Source organism: Ruditapes philippinarum, unplaced genomic scaffold (assembly GCF_026571515.1).
Source record: "Ruditapes philippinarum isolate M1 unplaced genomic scaffold, ASM2657151v2 ctg709_1_1_1_1, whole genome shotgun sequence".
Taxonomy (NCBI): Eukaryota; Metazoa; Mollusca; class Bivalvia; order Venerida; family Veneridae; genus Ruditapes; species Ruditapes philippinarum.
In genome coordinates, this window is record NW_026857486.1 from 136,358 (window position 1) to 157,762 (window position 21,405).

The following is a 21,405-nucleotide window of genomic DNA, read 5'->3' on the forward strand; positions in this document are numbered from 1 at the left end:
AGCTGCAAGAATATTCCTCAAACGATGACTGACTGTAGGACTGAGTAAAGAAAGGTAACACCTTGACTGGGGCAGGTGCTATATTCAGACAGACAGTGATAACGAAAATAACAGAAATGTAAATGCTATAATGAGATAAGAATACATGTATGATGATAAGGGAGAATAAAATAACTTGTATATGATGTATATAATGCACATGCACATGATAACAAACCAAAACAAAAAAAGCAAACAAAAAATATAAAATATTGATTATTTTTGCTCAAGTTTTGCAAAGTTTGTCCTAGAAATGATGTGCGTGCGTGTGCGTGAACGTGCGAGTGCATGTATGTGTGTGTGTTATCGAATGATACACACACTTTTTTACACACTACATGTAATAACAATAATTTAAATAGACAATGTGATCGTTATCTGTTACAACTATTATCGGAGATTTTATGTTGACAAAATACCACCATTCTAATTCCCTTAATTATTATATTTGTTTAAGTTACCAATATTAAAAGTTATTTATAAAAACAATAGTAGTAGTAATAATAATAATGCTTCTACTTTATTTAGAAATAAGACATGATATATATCCATATTTTACATAACTGAATACATTAACACACATCAAATTGTAATCAACAATATGATATATTCTGCAATCACCTATAAAATATATATGTAACTGATCTAAATTCACAATTTTTTGTTAACATTTATCTGCAAATAAATTATATGTTCTTGTTTTAGATAGGCCATGTAGTAGACTTATCCAATTATGAATAAAAGCATCAGTAAGTCCTCCTTTAAAATTTTCAAAACAATAATTCCTACTCCTTGAAACAACCATACATAACTAAAACATTTCAAAAATATTTTAACAATTCTTTACCAGATTTAGCCCAAGAATTTCATCTTAAACATTTAACGTTAAGCAATATATTTGTTTTATACTTATTTCATCTCTTTCAGTTACTTTAAACCACTAACGTACAACACGCACCTTCTAATTGCTTATAACATAACCTTGTGCGGCCCAGTTCACCATGTATAAAATAATTGTAATTTGGGAAATGTTTGCAAAATTGTAAAGGAACTCGTTGTATTTTTTCTGAATTATTGAAATATATCTCACTTCCATATTTTAAAATGGTAAATTATGTCTATCAAATAGATTTAAATAATGGCTTTACGTCAGACAAGGGAATTCACTAGATGCAATTTTAATTTGAAGCCTGGCCACTTAATATTCAACATGTTGATAGAAAGAAACAATCCATGCCGAATTAACTATCTAAATACGAAAAAAAGTTACCTCAATACATGCATTAGCGAAGCTACAACAACAAAAAAACACACAAACCAAACAATAAAAAAACACCAAAAAAACAATGATTTAACCAAATAATCTACACACACGCAAAAAGTTTGCTTGTCGAGCACTAGAATCTTTTAGAAAACAACTTGACAGTCGGTTTGAATACACTGTTACACTTTACCGGCTACATAGAAAATTAAGACTTAAGTATAATATGCAGTAAAATATACAACTAATCGTGCACTGCATGAGTACGCACTAAATATGTAAATTACAAAGTCGTTTATGAGATAAAATAACATATATATGAACGGATTAAAATATTATTTACTCCTTTCAAAGGATTATCTATTTATCCAAATATTTCACTGTAACTGTATTAATCTAAAGAAGGATTAAAATCCGAATGGATCAATCTGTGTACTTAATAATGTGTAAAGAAAGTTTGTGATGAAACATATTTCTGTTTAATTATGAATATTATAGTCAGTGTAATGAATATATGGTTCGTTCGACACTTGCTGAAGAAACTTTATTATTAAAAGCCTCTGTTACGTACACCAGACGAAGCACTACGCTCTTTGCTGTTTCTCCTATTTTCTACGATTCGATTGTTAAAGGATCGTGAAGGAACGTCAGAATTTCCAGGAATATTGGCATGTAGTGCTTTGTATTTGACTGCAAGGTAGACAGCAATCGTAACAACAGAAGATACAAGCAACATTCCGCCTCCATATCGAAATTTTTTCTTCCAGACATCATTGTCCTCCTCATTGTTCATCGTTCCTAAAAGTTCGAAACACGTACGTAACATTAATATTCAATCTTAAAAGTACGTAACATATAATCATGTACAAAATCAGTTTTTGAAAAAAAAAGTCAACCATTTCCATAAATTTGTCTTTTATATTAAATTAACATTCTATATAACGAGGCATTTGATAATTTATTTGATAAGAAAGACACAATTTCATTAAATCAAGTTAACAAAAACAGCAATAAAATGTGCAACGCCTGTCACACCCCGTATCACCAGTATCAGGAATGTTAAGCCCTTAGCAGTACAATGTGAAAGCCTCACCTTCAATTTCACGGGTTATAATTCCACCAATTCCGGTTGACATGATTATGAATCCTTCAACGAATTTTGTATTCTCCCTCCCGAAAACTTCCGGAACAGAACTGTCTCTGACGCCTTCACAAAATGCTTATTAAGAGAAAAAGAAATCAATATAAGATCAATAAGATAATTGCACTAGTTGACGTAATAATGAAACATCAAAAGCTGTATGTGTTTTAATCGCTTTTTAAATGTAGCACAATAATTGGGAAAAAATGAAGGAACGCGCTGATATGTCTACAATTCAATAAAACATTGTGCAGACATTTTCACAGGAGATCTAATGATATACTTTCAGTTCTTTGACGATAATCGTAAGTCAAATTTGAAGTCCTGTTCACAAAGCCATTGGTAAGTTCCAATTTTATCTTAAGATAAAAAATTCGCTTACGATAATTCTTACGATAAGAAATGTCCGTAGCAACGTTCATTTGATATTGATGCGTATGCGCTATATTTGTTTCCGGTTTTAAAATCAAGTAATGGAGAGCTTGAAATATGTATTTTACACATACAATTTAACAATGTGAAGAAAAAACTTTTCAAACAAACTGATCATGATTGGCTAATCATGATATTCATGATATTCATGCTATCTAAACTATCTATAGACCAAACTTTTATATAAAAAAATAATATAACTGGCGTATTTTACAACAAAAATAGAAAGCCCTGTACCAAGATGGCTCATATCGATCACCTGGTTTAGGATATAAGAACCATTTTCATGGTATGAAAAGGCCAATACATTCTATCGCAATTTTATTCCTATTCCGGGCTTATTTTCAATTTGGAAAAAACACAATAAAATACGTTTTCTTTTTATAATTGGCATAGAAAATGTACATTCAAAATAGATCATACTTTCCGGCATTTCTTACGTAAGAAAGAACAGGCTAGACAACAAAACATGAAAATCACTGTCTAGACAAGAAAACATCTACCAAAGGTATATCTTTGCTATAAGTCATTTCCCTTTTTACTTTTACTACACCAGATTTTTATACATTATGTTCATTTGTATCTTATTTGCAATAAAAACGTATGCTTTTGAAATATTTGTATATGTATTTTCATAAGTCTATACAACATACGGAACAGACTCCGGGACAACGTATCTGGTTATGTATATTATAAGAATAAAACTCATACTGAACTTATTAGTGTAACGGGCCACTGGTATCTTTCACGTACAATTATTTACAAATGTGTTACTGACCGTTGTCAATCAAATTTCTTATAGATAGTTGGGGTTTGAGTTAGAAAATTAAATGGGTAAACATAAGATCACTCGTACTCAAAATACTGAATATCATAAACACTCAAGTGAACGAACAATAAAATAAACAGACGGAAAGTAATATAGCATGGAGTTTGAAAGACGAGAAATATTTAAAAAAGCTGACAAAAATTTACTATTGGTATATTTACATAACTGTCTGTAATTAAATTGGTATCCCGGTTTATAACCGGACAAAGAAGAAGACATTAAACCTAGTCCGTAGAGTGCGACTTTTTAGAAATATATAAATTGTATAGCCTGATTTCTTTCTTATACATGTATATACAATTTTTATTGTATTCTTATATGCAACGGAACAGGAACATTTAAATGACTATGATTATAAACTTACCTTTTCATCAAAATAATTCAAAAATATTAAAAAAAATTGACATCTTCAACATATTACGACAACAAGTGGTTCATACAAACATAAAATACTCAAAGAGTTTCAAAACAAAGATTTTACCAATAAATGTTGAAAACAGTAGATGAAATGTTGTGAAATATTCAAAGTTTAAAAGATCTGGAGCAATAAAACACCCAGTGCTTGAGAGAACAGTTGAAGCCGCCAAAATACCGAATATGATATAAAGTCGTTTATCTTCTAAGTTTTGAATATAAAACCTGGAAAGATTCAAATAGTAACATATATTCATAAATTGAAATACCTTGACATGATCATAAGCAACATGACCTTCAAGACTGACGAATCCGGATTATCAAAGGAAAAACACTATAATGTAAATTTGTACTGTGAGTTTTACTGTAAATTAAGGTATCTTAAATACTTTTTGGAAGTATTTTTGTATTGTAACGTATCAATCATGATCATGTACACATTTGTGAAACTTTGCAACAAAAAGACATTTTTAATTTGATTACATTTTTGTACCCATCCCGATTGCATCATTTATGAATGTCATTATACATGTATATGATATATTAATAGAATATCGCTGTTTGAGCAAAGTTGAATATTTCTAATCATTCAAAAAAAAATTCGCTTTTTACCTGAAAGGAATAGATTTTGCAAAGGTCATATTTATGCTTTGTTACTCATAACACAATAAATATCGGAATATAACTAGCTTTCGACGACGATTTATTATCGATATATCACCGTTCATTTGTACTCACCGACTTTTTTCTTGAAATGCCATTTTATTAAATAACCATGCCAAAAACGTCCCAAGAGCCAAACCGACAAAGGGACATAAGGCATAGGTCAGTGTTTTAGAGAGGCTGTCACCCAAGTCAAGTTTAAACAAAGACGTCGACAACTCTGCTTTGGGTGTTTCAATACCTGCAAATTTCAAAGATCAGTATTTTACATGAATTACTTCAGTATAGAGTTCTTTTATTGTAATTGTTTTTCATAGATATAAAAACGTCAAATAAAAACCTTCTTGTATAAGGACTATTCGAGAACAGCAATCATTGCAACTTGCACTTAACTTGAAACATTTTCACTTAAAAAGTTATCAAATAATTTATCAATGGAAGTATTATTTCACATCTAGAACTTTAAGATGTATTTACCCCACTGGTAGAAGAAGAATACAATACAGGTGAACCGAAACAGCTTATTTTTGAGAATGCCTTTCTTAAAAAGTCCAAAGGTTCTCTGTACAAATGTTGCTGACTCGTCATCTCTCATAGTGAGTTTGAGCTCTTTAAGGGTCATACCAAGAAGCCCTATACCAACACATATCCCTGTAGAGTATCTGTATATAACATTAGATTAAATGATACAGATGTGTGAATAATGAATTGATTTATGTAAATAAAATCACTGACAGACAAAAGGTCGAGTAATAATTAAACCAAAACGGTACATTAAAAAGATACCTGTACAATATATCTATTTTATTGTTGAACAAAATTCTCCTATAATTCATTGTTCAGCATTGTAAAAAATATACATGTATAAACTATATCCATGTACTACATTATTAAATGTTTTATCCCTTATTGTTTTTTATTTTTAGCTGGCAGCCTTTCATTGCGATAAAACGATAGTGTATTTTGTATCGAAACCTACACTTTCAATTATTTATCAAAGAGATCATATTGACCTTTTCTTTATGCAGTATATGTATAACATTATTATGATGAATAGCATGTGAATATGGCTTCCACATTAAATTTAACTGTGTCATATGTATACTTGTTGGCTATGGTAATTACGGATAATCAGTCAAGAATTCCGATCCTTTACCGCCGAATGACAAATTCGCAAATGTCTGAAAATTGTTTCTACAAGTAAAAATAGATATTATAATAAAAATAGATAATATTAATTTATTTAAAGCACAAAAAAAGGCCGTTGTGTGATGTATAGAAGAAGTTTGTTTGCGTTATTGTTCAAGTGCACAAACAGCCAGGTATTTTTTATTTCATGCATTAAATTAAGACAAAAATGTTTTTTCTCGGGAAACAGAATCACGAAAAGAATATGACGTCAGATGTTTAACGGCTGCGCCAACGTTGTTTGATCAAAAAGTAATGAGAAATAAAAATTACATTTTTACTTTTATAAAAACATTCGAGAATCCTAAAATTAAAAAGAAAACATGCCAACAATGATTTCTGAAAATACCCAGTATTTGATTGGAAACCAAGTTCTTTTGTTTATAAACAGATATCGTTTCATTAGCTTCGCAAAGCTTCTCGAGTTACAAAAACTTACTATGGTTTACACTTCATATGTTACCTAAGTCTCTATAACTAATAATATTAAAGAAAACATAATCAATGAACGGCTGCAATACCGACTTTACGTGTATCAAATGCTCTTTATCCGACTGAAAAAGTCAAAAGATAATTTAATTTTTACAGTACCTTAAAGTATATCTCCACTTAGCTGCGATCTTTCCTGGCATTTTAATATCAATTATTATAGCGACTATATATCCAATGGCCAATCCCAGTCTCGAAAGAAATAAAGCCGCCATTCTCTTCGTTGTAAAATATTCCAAAACCGGAATTAACCCTCCAAAGCCAATGAAGCTGACCCCAATTGCTGAAATTAAATTTATATTCAAATCCATAAAGAAGTAGAGGGAGAAACACGTTCAATAAATGTTACAACATCTTCGAAAGGTAAAATATATTGAGACTTTTAAATGAAATTATACAGGCCTTTTTGATGGAAGCACGTGTATTTCGTTATAACGAAAGTATTATTAAATGAAATAAAGAGTTATTTAAACGTTTAAACTAAATTTGGTGTAGATTTACCGTTTCTTTTGAAAGAAAAAAAAACATTCCATTAACAATCGTATGTCACTAGTGTTTTAGTTTTTATCATTCCTCATTTCAAGTGTCGGAACTTTTTTCCCTGACATTTTTACCTTCTGATGGTTTCTAATTCCATATTTTGCGTAGTTTGTCACTCAATTAATTATTTCTGTTAACTGCTTGTATGTCATGAGGACCTCCAGTCTGTCTAATGCAAGCCGTAGCTTCATATTCTAGAACTCTCGTTATTCACTTTATTTCTAACCGTTCCTCTTATTATTTCAAATAAGGAATATAATATCAATTATTGCCTTACTTACCAACTGGTCCATATATCAGGAATTTAAACAATCCTTCGTCATCTTCCAGGTATGAGAAGCGGATAAATGCTATCATTAAAAGACCAGCACCAATAACGACAGTCACACGATAACCACGAATTATCATTACAACTGCCGCAAGAGCATCTGAAATACACCAAAAAAACAGTGTAATACAAAGCCTAAAAGCGATGTAATTAGCCCTTACACTGAAGAAACTTAATCAAGTTGAATAAAATTTGTAATTTATTGAGAGTAATAATTATTAAAACGACGATTTATTTTTAATGGCAGCCATTTTGTTCTTGTATGACAATAGTTTATAGAAAACAAATCAATCATCAAATGACTTCATGTATTCATTGAAAATTCAAGATACTAGCGGAAGGCTAATGAAATGTAATGTCCACTCAGATTCGAATGTTATTACAACTGTTATTTTACAACATTGGTTTAAACTGAATTTTAAATTGGAATATTGTGCTCCGGCAACAATTAGCCAATCATTTAGTTTGTTAAAAGAAATGAATATCGTGCTGTTCATTTTTAATCTTAATCAAATGGTGGCATATTTCTGCTACCAGATAACCTGACAACTATCTAGTTAATTATGAGGTTCACTAGTTACGTAACTAGTTAATCTCTTGATTAAGAAGTTAGTTATCAGGTTAACTAGTAACCTAACTTGTTAATTTTTACAATTGATAAAAGATCATAACGGGAAATAAACGCATGGTTGTGCATACAACTGCCATCCTTTCATTATTTTACCAGCTCAATGTTAAGTGATTAACTTGTTACGTAACTAGTTAACCTCTCATTTAACTAGTTAGTTAAGAGGTTAGCTAGTTGTGTAAATACGTTACTAGTTAACCTCTTAATTAACTAGATAGTTATCAGGTTATCTGGTGGCAGAAATATTCCACCATATAATTAAATGTTACACCGAATGTTATATGAATGAAATAAACGATATTGAATTACGCCTACTGTATATAAGGATGATTTCTTGTAGCTGTATATTGGTACTTTTGGGCATAGCCGGAATACATTTTGATAATACAAACAGTCCTCCAGCTAATAATGCATTGATACCTGTACATGACAGTACTATAAGCCAGGCTCGGAGACCACCGTTTGGCGGATGTTGTACTGTAGATCCGTCCTCTGGTGGTTCGAGATCCATGCCGGAGTCATCCAAGCTTATTCCCTCCCTTGTCATATTCACATTGTCAGTGTTTGGTGAGTTGTAATCACGTGTTTCCATTTGTCTTAAGATAAGTAGTCCAAATAACGAGCTGTTTAATTCATACAAACAACAGGTTATTAAAAAATCAAAAAGCAACAACACAATGATCTATTTACAGCACATAAAAATCTTTAAACGTTTAAAAACTGTACGATTTTTTTTAAAGTTGCCCTCTCGCCTTATTAAAATTGCAGCATGATAAGAGAAAGTTTTTCAAGTTTTGGTAACTTTTGATTTGTTCATATATTTTAAGATATATGAAGCATTATTCCAACTCAAACAACGACCCTGTCCTGAATATATTCACAAAGTACATTTTCATTCAGCAATTTTGTATACAGAAAGCTATAAATCTAAATGCATATGAAATACAAGTTCTGATATGTAATTCTTGAGCAGTTTTATTATCAAATCTGGTCGAGTGAAAATATTGTTAAAACTTATATTATGAATATTTAATATGCTGAATTAGTTATATTTAAAAATATGTTTGAATTTTATGCAAATTTGTTAATATGTTTAGTTTCTTAGCGTATGTAACCCCGAAAAACCGTATCCGTTCTGTGTATTCATCCTTTTTTGTTCAAGCTTCTTATCCGAAATTTGACGGAAAGAGCCGAGATGATACGATTGATAATTAAATATGAAATTTCAAAAGGGCGACGAGAGTAAGTAAAGTTTTCTTGTATGAAATTTAAGACAAAGCTGCCGTTCAAGTTGCATTGATTGTCCAGGATACTGTTGACAACCTTGATTAGACATGCACTTGCATTGAAAAGCCACACACTGTTTGACTCATTATCCGGTAAAGTAAAGGGATTGTCAATCAAATTGCCGACGGAGATATGTTCTAGTCACACCATCATGTTAGTTGACATGTGTTGTAAAGACCGTGATGAGATGGGCTGTACAACATGCATGACTTTAAATCACAGGTTTTCTAATAAGGGATTTACTTAAGAAAAGTGTAATTTTTTTTTTCATTTATTAAAAGTCTTTGGTAAATGAAACTTAAATGGTATATAATGTTATATAAATATGATATGATAGGGGTCTAGTGTATAAAAATCTTTTTTAAACAAATGTACCTAAAGAGTCCTATAACTATGATTTTAAAATGACTATGAATATCCCATTTTATTCACCGATTATAAGATTTAACATTCTTTGAATACAAAGTGAAACATATATTATACACGTTGAACATTTCTACGGTAAGGTAAATACAACATTTAAAGTGAATGCCATAGATATAATATGTAACGGTATAAAATATCAACAGAATTTATCAAAGGTCACGTGTAAATGAATATCTGTGAGCTATTTTGTCAATCAAGCGAAAATTTGAATTGTGGCGTATTTGTATGGCTTGGGTTTTATATGCACATCAAAACAAACACAAGAAAAACTGGATAAAAGTTGTTTTTGCGCATCTTAAAAAAGATATACAAAGGACTTCTAATGTTAGAGGCGGATTGTAAACTGTTACCAATATTGATTCAGTATAAAAGGGCTTTTTTTTCAGTGGAAATAATTCATTCATTGATTAAATGAGAGTAAATTTCATTTCATTAATTAACTTTGTTTATATTTTTCATCATATTTATCTATTTATTTTATTTTATTGATTCTATTTTTTATTTTTTGCTACTTAGAATGTTCGTGACCTCTGCCCCCTTCGAGCCTCTGTGAAAAAATACATTGATATATACAAGGTCGGAAAAACTCAACTGCTATATAGCAATCGTTTTTTCCCCTATATGAAAATCAATGAAAAAACTGTATATAGCAGTCGAATATGTCAAGATACAGTCGGGATGTTTCTGAAAAAAAATTGTCTTGGCCTTGCCATTTTTTTTTACCAGAAATATTTCTTTATGTCTCCCCAGCCAGTGATATATCCTCGTTACTAATTCGTTTCATATATTATAACTGTTGCTTTTAATACATGAAACGAGTTAGATACGAGGATATAATACTGGCTGGGGCGACATCCCAGTCAGTGTTATATCCTCGTAACTAACTCGTTTCATATACACAAACTGTTTTATCGCAATAGCATAATGTTTTCTTTATTTGTAATAGAAATAAATTAATTAATTAATCGTTAGCTACATTACAGTTATTAACGATAACGCAGTTTTTTTAAAGTTTTTTTCGCTGCCGCCAAAAATAAAAAAGAAATACAAAAGTTATCAAATGTTAGAGGCGGATAGTAAACTGTTTATTATTTTATTTATTTTTCAGTGGAAATAATTCATTCAGTGGATGTACGTTTTGATTAAATGAGAGTAAATTTCAATTCATTAAATAACTTTGTTAATATTTTTCATTGTATTTATTTATTTCATTTTATAGATTCCATTTTTTTTGCTTCTTGGAATGTTCGTTTCCACTGCCCCATTGAAGCCTCTGTGGAAAAATACATTAGTAGATACAAGGTGCGAAAAAACTCAACTGCTATAATTTTTTTCCCTATATGAATCTATTCAATGAAAAAACTGTACTGCTATATATTAAAACAGTTTTCAAAAAAAAGATAAACAAGATCAACAAGGAAAGGCGGCGTTCAATGAACGCAACCCCCATACGACCCAGCAACAAGAACCAGTGACAAGGAGACAGGCGGACCCCAAACAAAAACAGGACAGGGCACAAGATAGAGCACGGACAGGTTAATCACTAAATGATAAATAATATAAATGCTCATTGAAGTGTTCTGAGTATAATTGGTTAGATAGAACAAACGAAAAGTTCCAAACCATGCGATAAGAAAACGATGTTGGCACCGAATACATAAACATGTCAGCAGTTATGAAAATTAATTAAATATTTCTCAAAAACAATCATATTTCATTACAATTTATGCAAACTTAATGATCAACATGCTCAAAATCAAAATTAACACCATCATTATCACTACTATAATTATCATCATTCCGGTAATCATGATGTCTTCAGCCATTATATTCATAATTACATCAAGAAACATCACCATCATCATCATCATAATTATAACGATCATCATCATCATCATCATAATAACCATCATCATTATCATAACTACGATCATATTCATCACTATCTTCGCAACGATTCTCATCATTATAATCAGAATCAAAATAAAGTTGTCATATAACAGTTTTTATTATCTTTATTACAAGCAACACGATCAGCAGGAATCGTCAACATCATTCATTATCACAACTTAGTACGTACTATCCTCCTCCTCATCATCATCATTGTCAAGGTCATCACTACGAACCTTATTATCATCATCATCACCACATTCATTGTCATCATAACTACCAGCATTACGATCCGCAAGAAACAAACAGGATGCTTAAGAAAATTGATGTAGAAAAATAAAGTTAAATGAGTCATTGATATCCTTCACTAAATGTTGTTTTTTATAGTTGGTAATGATGATAATGGTTGTAAGATTTGATCTTGTTTTTAATGATGATGGTCGTGATGGTGGTTGTGGTATTGTGACTGATAAGGATATTAAGAATACTAGTAGCGGTCATAATGATGACTATAAAAAGATCGTTAAAAGGTTTTTGTTAAACAGAGAGAACAGAATCCCAAGAAAGCCCAATACGGCAAAATTGCTAAATGTTGCAAGCTCGGTTGGATTGAGCCTGTTCATGGACGATATTGGAAATTGCGAGTTACCGTCCACACTCCCCATGACCGGCTTAAACAGAATTCAACACTTAAAACACAAAAAATGGTGAAATTTTGAATTTAGAAACATCCGCAGACGTGTTCATACGGCGGTTATCATGGGACCTTCAAGTGACTTAGTAGTGTCATTCCATGAAAAGTGGCGTATGGTCACCAAGTAAAAGATTGTGTGAGCCCTATATGAGAAAAAAATGGGCGCAATTAAATAAAATTGAATTTTGAAAGGGAATCTGAGGTTATGAAGCCTGAATTTCTCAGACAAGACGTCAAAAGACAAATTTAAAAAGCAGGCAACATATCCTATGTGTGATTATACAGTATTCAAGTAGGAATAATGTTAAGGTCATTATGGTGATAACTTGACTGTTTGTTATGTTGATGATGGCGAGGACAACTATAATGCTAATTATTAAATAATTATCTTCATAATTTGCGCGATTTAACTTTTCTCACAAACCGGATAGAAAAATTCGTAAATATTATAAAATTAAGCGGTGCTCGAAAATCTAATTTCTCATGGATTTTCTCTCTCCACGTGCAACACTTCTTTTTTTCCTATGTGTTTATACACATACGCAATATTCACTTATAAAACTTTATATGAAATAAGAGAGCTAGTCTAATAGAGTGTCAAAGGAGTCGAACTTAATTGATAGCAGCTTAGTGTAGCATAGGTACGATTTTTCTCCTAACGTCCTTTTTATAAAAATAGAATACTTTAAAATTACGCTGATATTTTCGTAAACTATACTATTGAGATTTTGTCATTGTAAACGTTCATTTTTAAAAAAGCACATTATTCCTCCGAAACGAATAAATATATCTTTTTTAGGAAAAGCAAATTTAAGTTTGATTACTTTTAATAAGTTATTTTAGAGCATTTTAGTTGTTATCACTTGAAGAGAGGAGTACTGAATCGATGTGACAATATAATCTAATTATTTGTCATAAAATTAGCAAAATAAAAATAAAGAAGTATTTTTAATTTCATACTTAATTTTTATTTACTATTACTTTATTTATTGCCAAAAATCGTTTTTAATGACACAAGAAGCAAAAGATGGTTGGACCTTTCCGGTGTTTACAGTTTTATGTAAATTGGCGAACTTGTTATCCAATCGCTACACTGAAATAATACATAGTCACTGGTTGACCTGGTTTGCACAAAAAAAACATGCTTATTGTTGTGATACTGTTTGTTAGGAGTTGACCTGGCAATGAATGAAAAAGGTGTGGCTAAATGTTCCGCTACGAAAAACCGCAAAGGTCCAAAGCCATAAAACTATAAAGGGCACTAAAATTAAAAGTGTTTCTGAGACATAATGGTATTTTATGAAAACAATGCTTTTTATTAACAAATCATTGCTTACTACGGTAAATTAGCTGAATCAGTAGAAAATCTTTGCAACGCTAAAATCTGTCAACTATTGAAGTATGCACTGTATAATTCGTAAACACTATATTTGTTCTCCATTTTCAACGATAAACATACAAGTTTTTATAATGATTACATCTCTTCATAATTGCGAGCCTACTTTTGTTTAAATTTCGATGAATTATTTGTCAAAAAAACTTGACCAGTAGAAAATATTTAAAAACAATCAGGCAAAGAATGAATACTAGTAACAACATTAATGAGTTTTAAAAGACATCAATACATTTTGGAACATAACAGGAAACAAGGCACAATACTTTGTATGCCAGAAAATTTCAAAGCGAAAATTAAAACAAGCAACATTAGACGATTGTTAAAGTGTAACAAGGAGGTAACAATTTCGCTTGATGATGAGGCTTGATTGTTATTCCAAGACGTTTGGTAAAGTAAGCTGCCTTCTTGAAACCAAGCATTTCACTGTTGAGGCATATCAGATGTGAATGTTAATTTAGGTAATGTTAAACCTACTTGTAATCTATTTTGCTCGTGTTTGTTAAAAGATAATGTGCTGTTATGAGCAGATCAACATAATGACAAGCAAAAGCGTGTTAATACAGTAGATAGCTTTCGAAATGGACAACGGTTCATTTGTGTACCTTGTACTAGTAATCACAAAGCAATCGTTACGTCCTATACAATTGATATTCAGTTTGTGTCAATCGGTACCAGAACAACGCATTCAAGGAGAAGAACATAACTTACAAATGTATAGAAATTCCTAACCGAACTACAAAAGATAGAATCTGGCATTTGGGACTATGGTCTGATTAGTGTTGTACAAGACATTGACCCCAGTGATTTAGGTGCGAAATCGTGTTTTGCAGATTGGAACAAAAGATGTAATGATATTGATTGAATAGTTTCAGTTTATTGTTGTATATTGTTATCCCAAGTTGCATCGTGTAGTATCGGTATGTACAGTTTATTGAGGAAGCATATTTGTTTGAGGATATAATAAACATAACGTATTACAAATACGGTATTATGGTTAGAAGTCATGTGTTGTGATCAGCAGCCCAAATGGAACTCAAGAGCCACAGTCATAGTTCTGTTAATTAATCTATCGTAGATTGATTGTGACACAGGATAGTGATTCTGTTAAAATTTTTCATCTTAAGTAGTCAATATAGATATTTAAAGCAGATGTACAATTAACACTTAATTTTAAATTAAATAGTGACGGTTGGCATGCAAAAATATATCTGAAGTTAGAACAAAATTCATTCTTTGAAAACATTATGCTTTTGAAATGCAATAACTGATAATGGTTAGGCACCAGAGTATGTTCCAACTGTTCAAGTTAAAGTAAAATCCTAGGTGAGCAATTTCAAGTTTTGGGGGAAAAGTGTTTGCACTCATTTTTGAAAATTGAAATTGTAACTTAGCAAATGTTTCTTTACAATAACAGTTTTCAGCCTGAGTGTGCTATCTTGAGTGTGAATTAAAGTTAAAGTTTTTCAATCATTTATTTTTACATTCCTACAATTATATTTTGACAGGAAAATATACAACCATTGTGTCCTTAAAACACAAGTGAAAGGTTATAATACAAAATATATCTTAATATAGGCAGAATAAATAGATGACTAGTTTCAGCACACGGCTCCGAATTAATTGCATCATTTATTCAGGATAAATGTTCCCTGCCCTACTTCTCTATGTTAACAGAAAGTCAATATTCATTATTTGATTTTAAGTTTTTTTTCAAATAGAATGAAGTAAATGTGCACCTTCTGGAAACAATATCTAGCTACTGTACTAAAGCACTTCACCCCCAACTAAATTGCATTTTAAACATAGCTAGAACATCAATCCTAAAGTTCTATTCACTGGAAGCTTACTTTTATCATCCGGTAAATAAAGAATTTATAAACAAAGCGATGGTGGTTCAAAACAGTTGGTTATCTGTAAAATGTATTAATTGTCTAAAGTTGGTCTTAACAAAAAGCATGTGGCTTAAATGGTTTTAACCAATAGGTTTCTATTGTATATACAGGTTATTCATATATGTTGCAAAAACATTTATCTTTCCCTTGAATGATTGGCCATCGACGGAAGTTTCGGAGTTTGGCTGTATTTTTCACCAAGGATAAGCTGCATAAATTTTAAGTGGTTAATATCCGATTATTTTCTATTGTTTGTAATAAAGGACAGGAGACCAAATAACCCTTTCATCGCCGGAGTGTTAAGCTTATATCGAATTCTTAGACTCAGCTGTCAATGTCCGGTCGGAAATCTAGGCCAGTGGCCCTATGGCAGTGACGACGAAGAAGGTTTACGAGTGCGTAAGACTAACCTACTACATTATTGTCCCTGGTTACTGTACGTGTAGGGTTCATTGACCGCTGTTTAGTTACCTTCTTTCGCCAAAAATTTAACTTCTTTGCTTATATTCTGTGGAAATTGCACGGAGTTGATGTGTCACTTAATTCTGGTTCACAATTAATATTTCAAATGCATGACTGGTGGTATGTCTGTGACGCGTACTCGTCAACGAATGCTGTTTTTGTACCTTAACGGGCTGATGCATACTCAGTAGGCATAAAGGTTTGGTGATATAATGAATTTAATTCTTTATCTCGCAACTCTATTGTTATGTTTCATTTAATCACACATCTATATCTGTTAGTATTTATTGATAATTTGTTATCTAAAGTAGAGAGTTTTGTGTTGATATTCCTTGGTCAGAATTGATAATGATAATAATGGTGGAATGGAAAAAACGGGGGAAACACTTACAATGAATAGATCAGGTTATAAATTCAGAAAACCGTACAAAAAAACGTTTTCATCGCAGATTTAGAAATAGGTATGTTCTTATAGATTTTAAGTTGCAATTCATAATAAACATGACTTATACACTACTTAATTTATAATATTGTATTACCATAGTATGCTACTAATATTAATGAATGTGTATTGTAAAATACATATTTTCAACAACGAGACAGTTGTTCATGCAGACTACTACGGTGATTGTACTATTATTTGTATACCAGTTACTACGCTACTACGCAATGACGGATAAATCGAACAAATTGTTTGAAGAAGTTAAACAGTTTAGATGCATATTAAATAAAGCATCATCAAGAGGCTTTCTACAGATGTTCAATAGATCATGCCGAATGCAGGTCCTCCTTATTTTAGAAAGACTTACTTAGCAAAGCACACTCAAACGTTATGTGTAATTTGGCCTAGAGCTAAGATATTTGGCATAAAAAATTGCCTGAACTTCTTCAAATGGCCCAAGTGTACAAAGACTGACACGCCGAAAGTGACAATTATAACCCCTTCTAGCAATTGATCTTAGATGAGCAATCAAGGAACAATATGGCACTGTTGTTCTTGATTTTCAGTTCTGGAAAGGACTTGAATCTAAAGTTAAAATGATACTATTGCTAAACAAGTTTGCTTTTGTTGAAAACTGTTATTTGTATATTGGTTTGTAATTGTTTTTAAAGATTTTTAAGTTGCTCACTATTAAAGAATTTGCAAGATTAAATATTCATTCAACAAGTAAATTATTTGTAACAAGACCGAGACAGTAAAAAAAATAAAAAAGTCCAAAAACGAAACGGAAGTCAGTTTGTAACTTAAGAAAATGTACAGAGAAAAAAATATTTTAGCTTGTTATTTGACAAGGGTCTATCTTAGAACAGGTGTAAACTACATTCCAACTACATTCCAATCTTACAACAAATATGTCTTTTTAATATCGTATTTCATCCTCATAAAGGTTTCAATTTCAAATGACTAAGGTAAAACTAGTCATTTTATACGTTTCAGCTGTCTTTTAAAAGCAATATCGCTATTGACTTTTTATTATAAAATAACACATTAAGTGGATATTAATGACACGGCAGATATACATTTTTTCACTGGTTAGTTTCAATTCTTGTATTCTTTTTTGTTTTTTTTTGTTTTTTTGCCTTTATATTTTGTTTCGATATTATGCAAATTTGATTTAAATCGTTACAAGGTTTCATACTTTTAACTTTCTATTTTTGTTATTTTATTTCTAATTATACAGTGCACGCGTACTAATATAGTTAATTCTCACCGACTTTTCATTGACAACAATACTGATTTTAAAAGCAGGTCACCGTTGGGCTTGACGGTCGTTAGATGTCTGCGTTCGCACTTTTAAATTGTAGGAATGCGTTATGGACTTTTATAGATTGACTTACAGACATGTAAAATACTGGTGTTTTGTTAATGGAGACATAAAAAGTGGTTGATAAATTTCCTTCATAGTTTTACGTCTTAGTCGTTTCAAAACTATTAGCTTTTGATAGGGTGTTTTGCTTCTCTTGTGATTTAGGTCTAAGTAAGTATTTATGTCATAAATGCCTGTTAAGATGCAATTAAATACCAATTATCCCTATATCTTATTATATTAATAATATTATTCTCATTAAAATATCATAATTACACACATAAATATTTTATTGAAATAAAGATCAAATCTTAATAATGTCACAGATAATACTGTTTTACTAAGTGCTTCTATTCCATTTTCCAATAACCTATAAGCAGTTTTCGTGCATTATACAGAGATTATTATAGTTTTTAGTTCAATTGTGTAGGAAGCTATACGCTAATAGACACACTTTCGAATTGGTTCCTGGAAACAAACAATATTGAGAAATTTGTGTAAAGTTTCTTAAACGAAGAAACAACGACTTGCCCTTGGCGGGGTTATAGCCCATGCGACCGCGACGAGCAATCATCAGCATACTCGCCGATGCGTTAACCATTCGGTCATGTTGCCGCTCACGTTTTGTGTGAACACAAGTTTGGTCCGGTCTCTGTGATATGTCTTTTGGACATCACCACTGTTGAAGGATAAATTAGATTGTGTTGTTCCTGCATAGAACGTGTTTATTTACAAACGTGACCAGTATTATTTTATCAACAAGGCAATCTGACCATGGTCTTGATGTTGTGCATTATATATTATAAGCACATTGTCTCATGATAGTAATTATTTGTACCAGGTTTTTTTAAATCTTCAATAAAGTCAAAATGTTATGGAGAACATTTAACCTTGACCTTGGGGGTAGCAACCTAGATGTTAGGTTCTGCACATCATGTCATAATGATGATTATTTCTGCAAAGTTATTTAAAACATTTTTTCAGCGGTTCAAAAAGTATGGAGCGGACATGAACTGTAGAATTTTAAACATTTGACCTTTAAGAGTGACTTTGATCTTGATCACTTCTGCCATCGGTTTTAATGTAATTGAGTGGACACGAAAATTAGACATTTTTTTAAACTGACCTTTAAGTGTGACCTTGACCTTGGGGTAGCAACCCAGTTTTTGCGCCCTGCACATCATATCATAATGGTGATCACTAATGCCAGTATATATAAATTTTTAAAGCGGTTTATAAGTTATGGAGCGGATACGAAATGTAGATTTTTTAATAATTGACCTTGCGCTCTGCACACCGTCTAATAATTGTGATTACTTCTGCCAAATTATTTCATTTTCTTTTGCAGCAGTTCTTAAGTCTTTGGGCTGACACAAAATGTAGCCTTTTAACACTTGAACTTCCAGTGTGACCTTGAACTTGGCGGTAGCAACTCAGTTATTCCACTATCGTCTTATAAATGTGATCACTTGTGCCAAGTTATTTAAAAGAAATTCAACAGTTTAACAGTTATGGAGCGGACACGAATTGTACAGTTTTAATACTTGACCTTAGGATAGCAACCCAATTATTGCGCTCTGCACATCGTCTTATAATGGTGATCACTTGTGCAAAAATATCTTAACATTATTTCAGCGTTTTAAATATTATGGAACGGACACGAATAGTACAGCTTTAGTACTCGACCTTTAAGTGTAACCTTGACCGTAAGGGTAGCAACCCAATTAATGCACTCTGCACATCGTATTATAATGAGGATCAATTTCGCCAAGTTATTTATAAAAGTTTTCAGCGGTTGAACGTTATGGAGCGCACACGAAATGAACACTTTTTACACTTGGCATTTATATGTGATCTTGACCTTGGGCATAGCAACCAACATAGACAGTGAATTTATGAAGATGAAATCGAAAATTCATGAAGTTGAAATGACCCTACCAGTCTTTTGTAGCACCAAATTGCAATTTGTCATACTTACGCAATTCATAAGCCCATTTCTAATATTAAAGGCGTTGATAATATTAAACAAAACATTGCATCAACATGTGATAGTTTTTCATTAAAATGGAGCAAAATCCTTAAACCGTAGAACAAAGAAAAATTTGTAAATTATCGAGAGATATGTTTATAAACGCAAATATTATTCTTCTTTTAAATTAAAAAAATCACTTTCAAGTAGCAGTTTCTCTCTCTCTCTCTCTCTCTCTCTCTCTCTCTCTCTCTCTCTCTCTCTCTCTCTCTCTCTCTCTCTCTCTCTCTCTCTCTCTTTTAAACATTCTTAATTGTTACGAGTGTCAAGTATCATGTAGATGGTGACGAAATAACAAACAAATAGACTCACCAAAATAGCCTTTTCAACATCGTTAAATATTACATCAAAATCATAACATTTTCAGTAAAACATGACATCGCTATCAGACAAAAATATGAAAAGTTATCACAAAAGCACATTTTTTCGTATTACAATTCATATTTATTGCTTCGATTTATTATGTTTAAGCGTTAAAAGCAGATATACAGATGTGTAGATTGTGCCATCATAGAGATTGTTATCTTATTTCGTTATATAAAATAAGTTAAGTGTTACCATTTGTCTTCTTATATAATGTCTTTTATAAATCTGCCTTAGAAAGTCAAAATTGGTAAGCAATCAACAAAATATTCTTATTAATAATTGTGCTAAACTGTTATAAATAATAAATCTTATACACAAAATTATAGTTCAAAATCTTACTTCCGAAATAAATACTCCTTTCACCAAAATCTCTTTGCACTCCTTTGAAAAGACAAAATTGTAATACAGAAAGAAAGTAAAAACGACGCTTATTAAATAAATCTCTTGTTCTTAAATTTCCAAAAAAATAGCAAAATGCATGTAATAAAAACATATCAGTTTACATCGTTAATCCGCTTTAACATTGTTTAAAGATAGTATGCGTTTTATACAATACTTCTAGTAAGCGTATTTTTGGTCTAAGCTGGGGGCTGCAGGCCTGAATCCAGGGCCGCTAGCTAAATAATTTATCAATAAAGGAGACATTTTTATACTATACTTCTAGTAGAGTTAAAAGCCAGTTGCAGATTCAGGCCCTAGATTAAGGGCAGCAGGCAAACATCACACACACACACAGCTTAGCCTAAAGACAAGTTTACAAGCTGGACTATGATATTTCTATGACAGTTTTATGATTTATTGGCAGAAGTGTGCTCCTCCATCAAAACCTTTAATTGATATCATCCGGTTTAATTCCCCTGCCTGGGTGCTTGTTAGAGATCTTTATCACACAACATGCTTGGATAACTTGAAGGTTTAAGATGCATACTTGATTAGCCTGATTAATATATATACTAACAGTCACAAGAACATGTAGTAGCAAATAGGTGCATTACACTGTCCAATATAGTTTATTGCCTTTGTTTTCTGTTTTCCTTGCCAAGACCATTATTAAGATTAATTGAAAAGTGTGATTTAAAGATTTAAAAAGGTGGCAAGTTTTATAAAGATAATGTTGAGGAAACTTCGTTTTAATTACTGATTTTACTTTAAACTTGACAGATTCCTTCATTTTCCAAGTATCTTCATACTGTTAACATGCCA

The 21,405-nt window shown here is 31.4% G+C and overlaps 1 protein-coding gene across 1 annotated transcript; it reads right to left on the bottom strand.

The window, feature by feature from the left end:
- Positions 1–113: 113 nt before the first annotated feature.
- Positions 114–20,761, bottom strand: LOC132749914 (uncharacterized). The gene is made up of 9 exons (XM_060739842.1): positions 20,542–20,761; positions 8,268–8,575; positions 7,278–7,424; positions 6,559–6,739; positions 5,257–5,441; positions 4,855–5,020; positions 4,184–4,341; positions 2,394–2,519; positions 114–2,098 (listed from the first exon to the last, which is right to left on the bottom strand). Exons 2-9 carry the CDS (start codon positions 8,542–8,544, stop codon positions 1,851–1,853), a joined length of 1,488 nt encoding a protein of 495 aa, XP_060595825.1. The 5' UTR covers positions 8,545–8,575; positions 20,542–20,761; the 3' UTR covers positions 114–1,850.
- Between the last annotated feature and the right edge of the window lie 644 nt (positions 20,762–21,405).